The sequence below is a fragment of the Pezoporus wallicus genome, unplaced genomic scaffold (assembly GCF_028554395.1).
Source record: "Pezoporus wallicus isolate ANWC-B61680 ecotype Strahan unplaced genomic scaffold, APGP_CSIRO_Pwel_v1 contig_13287, whole genome shotgun sequence".
NCBI classification, from domain to species: Eukaryota; Metazoa; Chordata; class Aves; order Psittaciformes; family Psittacidae; genus Pezoporus; species Pezoporus wallicus.
The window spans coordinates 1-6,077 of NW_026635065.1; the positions used below are offsets into that span (position 1 = coordinate 1).

The 6,077-nt window shown below is 57.9% G+C and overlaps 1 protein-coding gene across 1 annotated transcript; it reads left to right on the forward strand.

The window, feature by feature from the left end:
- Positions 1-824: 824 nt before the first annotated feature.
- On the forward strand, positions 825-4,157 carry LOC130594999 (histone-lysine N-methyltransferase SETD1A-like; the record flags this gene model as incomplete). Its single annotated transcript, XM_057401328.1, has 3 exons — positions 825-944; positions 3,764-3,901; positions 3,984-4,157. Coding segments are annotated over 3 exons (432 nt in total), but the record flags the coding sequence as incomplete, so codon positions are not given.
- Between the last annotated feature and the right edge of the window lie 1,920 nt (positions 4,158-6,077).

The window sequence follows — 6,077 nt, forward strand, 5'->3', positions numbered from 1 at the left end:
CCATTCCCGTTATCCCCGTTCCCGTTATCCCCTTTCTCATCCCCGTTATCCCCTTTCCTATTCCCGTTATTCCTGTTCCCGTTATCCCAGTTCCCGTTTTCCCGTTATCCCCGTTCCCGTTATCCCCATTCTTGTTCCCGTTATCCCGTTCCCGTTATCCCGTTATCCCTGTTCTCATTCCCGTTCCCATTATCCCGTTATTCCCGTTCCCGTTATTCCCGTTCCCGTTATCCCGTTATTCCCGTTCCCGTTATCCCTGTTATCCCCGTTCCCGTTATCACCGTTCTCATCCCCGTTATCCCATTCCCGTTATCCCGTTATCCCTGTTCTCATTCCCGTTCCCATTATCCCGTTATTCCCGTTATCCCATTCCCGTTATCCCTGTTCTTGTTCCCATTATCCCGTTATTCCCGTTCCCGTTATCCCGTTACTCCCGTTCCCGTTATCCCCGTTCCTGTTGGTCCCGTTATCCCGTTCCTGTTATCCCCGTTCCCGTTATCCCCATTCTCATCCCCGTTATCCTGTTCCCGTTCCCGTTATCCCCGTTCCCGTTATCCCGTTATCCCCATTCCCATTATCCCGTTATTCCTGTTCCCGTTATCCCATTATCCCCGCTCTCATCCCCGTTATCCCGTTCTCATTCCCGTTATTCCCGTTATCCCGTTATCCCATTCCCGTTATCCCGTTCTCATTCCTGTTATTCCCGTTATCCCCGTTCTCATTCCTGTTATTCCCGTTATCCCGTTATCCCATTCCCGTTATCCCCGTTCTCATCCCCGTTCTCATTCCCGTTATTCCCGTTATTCCCGTTATCCCGTTCCCAGTTCCGGAAGAAGCGCCTCCGCTTCGGCCGCAGCCGCATCCATGAGTGGGGGCTCTTCGCCATGGAGCCCATCGCCGCCGATGAGATGGTCATCGAGTATGTGGGGCAGAACATCCGGCAGGTGAGACCCACGGCGACCCATAGCTGCCCCACAGAGACCCATAGCTGCCCCATAGAGACCCATAGCTGCCCCATAGAGACCCATAGCTGCCCCACAGAGACCCATAGCTGATCCATAGAGACCCATAGCTGCCCCACAGAGACCCATAGCTGCCCCACAGAGACCCATAGCTGTCCCATAGAGACCCATAGCTGCCCCACAGAGACCCATAGCTGCCCCAGAGAGACCCATAGCTGATCCATAGAGACCCATAGCTGCCCCATAGAGACCCATAGCTGCCCCACAGAGACCCATAGCTATCCCACAGAGACCCATAGCTGCCCCACAGAGACCCATAGCTGTCCCACAGAGACCCATAGCTGTCCCATAGAGACCCATAGCTGCCCCAGAGAGACCCATAGCTGATCCATAGAGACCCATAGCTGCCCCATAGAGACCCATAGCTGCCCCACAGAGACCCATAGCTGTCCCACAGAGACCCATAGCTGCTCCATAGAGACCCATAGCTGCCCCATAGAGACCCATAGCTGCCCCACAGAGACCCATAGCTGCCCCACAGAGACCCATAGCTGCTCCATAGAGACCCATAGCTGCCCCATAGAGACCCATAGCTGCCCCACAGAGACCCATAGCTGTCCCACAGAGACCCATAGCTGCCCCATAGAGACCCATAGCTGCCCCATAGCAATCCACAGCTGCCCCATATAGCCACCCCATAGAGACCCATAGCTGCCCCACAGAGACCCATAGCTGCCCCACAGAGACCCATAGCTGTCCCATAGAGACCCCTAGCGGCCCCACAGAGACCCATAGCTGCCCCACAGAGACCCATAGCTGTCCCACAGAGACCCATAGCTGCCCTACAGAGACCCATAGCTGTCCCACAGAGACCCATAGCTGCCCCATAGAGACCCATAGCTGCCCCACAGAGACCCACAACTGCCCCATAGAGACCCATAGCTGCCCCAGAGAGACCCATAGCCACCCCTTAGACACCCACAGCTGATCCATAGAGACCCATAGCTGCCCCATAGAGACCCACAGCTGCTCCATAGAGATCCACATCTGCCCCATAGAGACACATAGCTGCCCCATAGAGACCCATAGCTGCCCCATAGCAATCCACAGCTGCCCCATATAGCCACCCCATTGAGACCCATAGCTGCCCCATAGAGACCCACAGCTGCCCCAGAGACACCCACGGCTGCCCCATAGCAACCCACAGCTGATCCATAGAGACTCACAGCACCCCATAGAGGCCTACACTGCCCCAGAGTGACCCACACTGCCCCAGAGAGACCCCCAACCAGCCCATACGTCCCCTTCATTGACCCCCAACCACCCCCTAAGTCCCCTCCATTGACCCCCAACTGCTCCATAGAGACCCCCAGCCACCCCATGGGCACCTCCATTGACACCCATCCACCTCCATTGACCCCCAACCAACCCATGGATACCCCCAACCACCCCCTAAGTCCCCTCCATTGCCCCCCAACTGCCCCATTGAGACCCCCAACCACCCCCTAAGTTCCCCCCATTGCCCCCCAACTGCCCCATTGAGACCCCCAACCACCCCCTAAGTCCCCTCCATTGCCCCCCAACTGCCCCATTGAGACCCCCAACCACCCCCTAAGTTCCCTCCATTGCCCCCCAACTGCCCCATTGAGACCCCCAACCACCCCCTAAGTTCCCTCCATTGCCCCCCAACTGCCCCATAGAACCCCCCATGGGCCCCTCCCTTGACCCCCAACCACCTCCATTGACCCCCAACCACCCCCTAAGTCCCCCCCATTGCCCCCCAACTGCCCCATTGAGCCCCCAACCACCTCCATTGACCTCCAACCCCCCCCAAGTCCCCCCCATTGCCCCCCAACTGCCCCATTGAGACCCCCAACCACCTCCATTGACCTCCAACCACCCCCTAAGTCCCCTCCATTGACCCCGAACCAGCCCATTGAGCCCCCCAACCCCCCCAAGTCCCCTTTATTGCCCCCCAACCAGCCCATAGAGACCCCCAACCCCCCCCAAGTCCCCTCCATTGCCCCCCAACTGCCCCTTTGAGACCCCCAACCACCTCCATTGACCTCCAACACCCCCCAAGTCCCCCCCATTGCCCCCCAACTGCCCCATAGAACCCCCCATGGGCCCCTCCCTTGACCCCCAACCACCTCCATTGACCCCCAACCACCCCCTAAGTCCCCCCCATTGCCCCCCAACTGCCCCATAGAGCCCCCCAACTACCTCCATTGACCTCCAACCACCCCCTAAGTCCCCTCCCTTGACCCCAAACCAGCCCATTCCCCCCAACCCCCCCAAGTCCCCTTTATTGCCCCCCAACCAGCCCATAGAGACCCCCAACCCCCCCAAGTCCCCTCCATTGCCCCCCAACTGCCCCATTGAGCCCCCCAACCACCTCCATTGACATCCAACCCCCCCCAAGTCCCCTCCATTGCCCCCCAACTGCCCCATAGAACCCCCCATGGGCCCCTCCCTTGACCCCTAACCACCTCCATTGACCCCCAACCCCCCCCTAAGTCTCCCCCATTGCCCCCCAACTGAGACCCCCAACCACCTCCATTGACCTCCAACCCCCCCAAAGCCCCCCCTCCATTGCCCCCAAACCACATTGACATCCAACCCCCCCATTGAGACCCCCAACCACCTCCATTGACCTCCATTGCCCCCCAACTGCCCCATTGAGACCCCCAACCACCTCCATTGACCTCCAACCCCCCCCAAGTCCCCCCCATTGCCCCCCAACTGCCCCATAGAACCCCCCATGGGCCCCTCCCTTGACCCCTAACCCCCCCCCCCCCAAGGTGGTGGCCGACATGCGGGAGAAGCGCTACGCGCAGGCGGGCATCGGCAGCAGTTACCTCTTCCGCGTCGACCACGACACCATCATCGACGCCACCAAGTGCGGCAACCTGGCGCGCTTCATCAACCACTGCTGCACCGTGAGCTGCCCCACCGCCCGCCCCATAGCCGCCCCCTCCGTCCCCTGCCCCACATTAACCCCCCCCCCCCACCTTATTGCAGCCCAATTGCTACGCCAAGGTGATCACCATCGAGGCGCAGAAGAAGATCGTCATCTACTCCAAGCAGCCCATTGGGGTCAACGAGGAGATCACCTACGACTACAAGTTCCCCATCGAGGACACCAAGATCCCCTGCCTGTGCCGCACCGAGAGCTGCCGGGGGAGCCTCAACTGAGACCCATGGGGCGGGCTTGGGGCTTGGGGGACTTGGGGGGGCGAGAGGTGGGGGGGAGGCCATGGAAAGGGGCGAGGAGGGCATCGCCGTTGAGTTGTGGCAAGCGCGGTTGGGTTGAGGTGGTCGCCGTCGTTGAACCGTGGTCAATGTCGTTGACTTGGGGTCATCTCTGTTGACTTGGGGTCACCTCTGTTGACTTGGGGTCACCTCCATTGACTTGGGGTCACCATTGACTTGTGGTCATCGCTATTGACTTGTGGCCACCATGGTTGGGTTGAGGTGGTCGCCGTCGTTGAACCGTGGTCAATGTCGTTGACTTGGGGCCACCTCTGTTGACTTGGGGTCACCTCTGTTGACTTGGGGTCACCTCCGTTGACTTGTGGTCATCGCTATTGACTTGTGGCCACCATGGTTGGGTTGAGGTGGTCGCCGTCGTTAAACCGTGGTCAACGTCGTTGACTTGGGGTCACTGTTGACTTGGGGCCACCTCCATTGACTTGTGGTCATCTCTATTGACTTGTGGCCACCATGGTTGGGTTGAGGTGGTCGCCGTCGTTGAACCATGGTCAACGTCGTTGACTTGTGGCCACCTCTGTTGACTTGGGGCCACCTCCATTGACTTGTGGTCACCTCCATTGACTTGTGGTCATCTCTATTGAGTTGTGGTCATCGCTGTTGACTTGTGGCCACCATGGTTGGGTTGAGGTGGTCGCCGTCGTTGAACTGTGGTCAACGTCGTTGACTTGTGGCCACCTCCGTTGACTTGGGGCCACCTCCATTGACTTGTGGTCACCTCCATTGACTTGTGGTCATCTCTATTGACTTGTGGTCATCTCTATTGAGTTGTGGTCATCGCTATTGACTTGTGGCCACCATGGTTGGGTTGAGGTGGTCGCCGTCGTTGAACTGTGGTCAACGTCGTTGACTTGTGGCCACCTCTGTTGACTTGGGGTCACCTCTGTTGACGTGTGGCCACCTCTGTTGACTTGGGGTCACCTTCATTGACTTGTGGTCATCTCTATTGACTTGTGGCCACCATGGTTGGGTTGAGGTGGTCACCTCCGTTGACCCATGGTCGCCTTCATTGACTTGTGGCCATCTCTGTTGACTTGTGGTCATCTCTATTGACTTGTGGCCACCATGGTTCGGTTGAGGTGGCCACCTCCGTTGACTTGTAACCAACTGTTGACTTGTGGTCACCTCTGTTGACTTGTGGCCACCTCCATTAACTTGTGGCCACCTCCATTGACTTGTGGTCATCTCTATTGACTTGTGGCCACCATGGTTGGGTTGAGGTGGTCACCTCCGTTGACCCATGGTCGCCTTCATTGACTTGTGGCCATCTCTGTTGACTTGTGGTCATCTCTATTGACTTGTGGCCACCATGGTTGGGTTGAGGTGGCCACCTCCGTTGACTTGTAACCAACTCTGTTGACTTGTGGCCACCTCCATTAACTTGTGGCCACCTCCATTGACTTGTGGTCATCTCTATTGACTTGGGGCCACCATGGTTGGGTTGAGGTGGCCACCTCCATTGACCCATGGTCACGTTCATTGATTTGTGGCCATCTCTGTTGACTTGTGGTCATGTCTGTTGACTTGTGGCCACCATGGTTCGGTTGAGGTGGCCACCTCCGTTGACTTGTAACCAACTCTGTTGACTTGTGGGCACCTCCATTGACTTGTGGTCACCTCCATTGACTTGTGGTCATCTCTATTGACTTGTGGCCACCATGGTTGGGTTGAGGTGGCCACCTCCGTTGACCCATGGTCACTGTCATTGACTTGTTGCCATCTCTGTTGACTTGTCGTCATCTCCATTGACTTGTGGCCACCATGGTTGGGTTGAGGTGGTCACCTCCATTGAGCTGTGGTCACCTTCATTTACTTGTGGCCACCACCACCATTGACCCGTGGCCA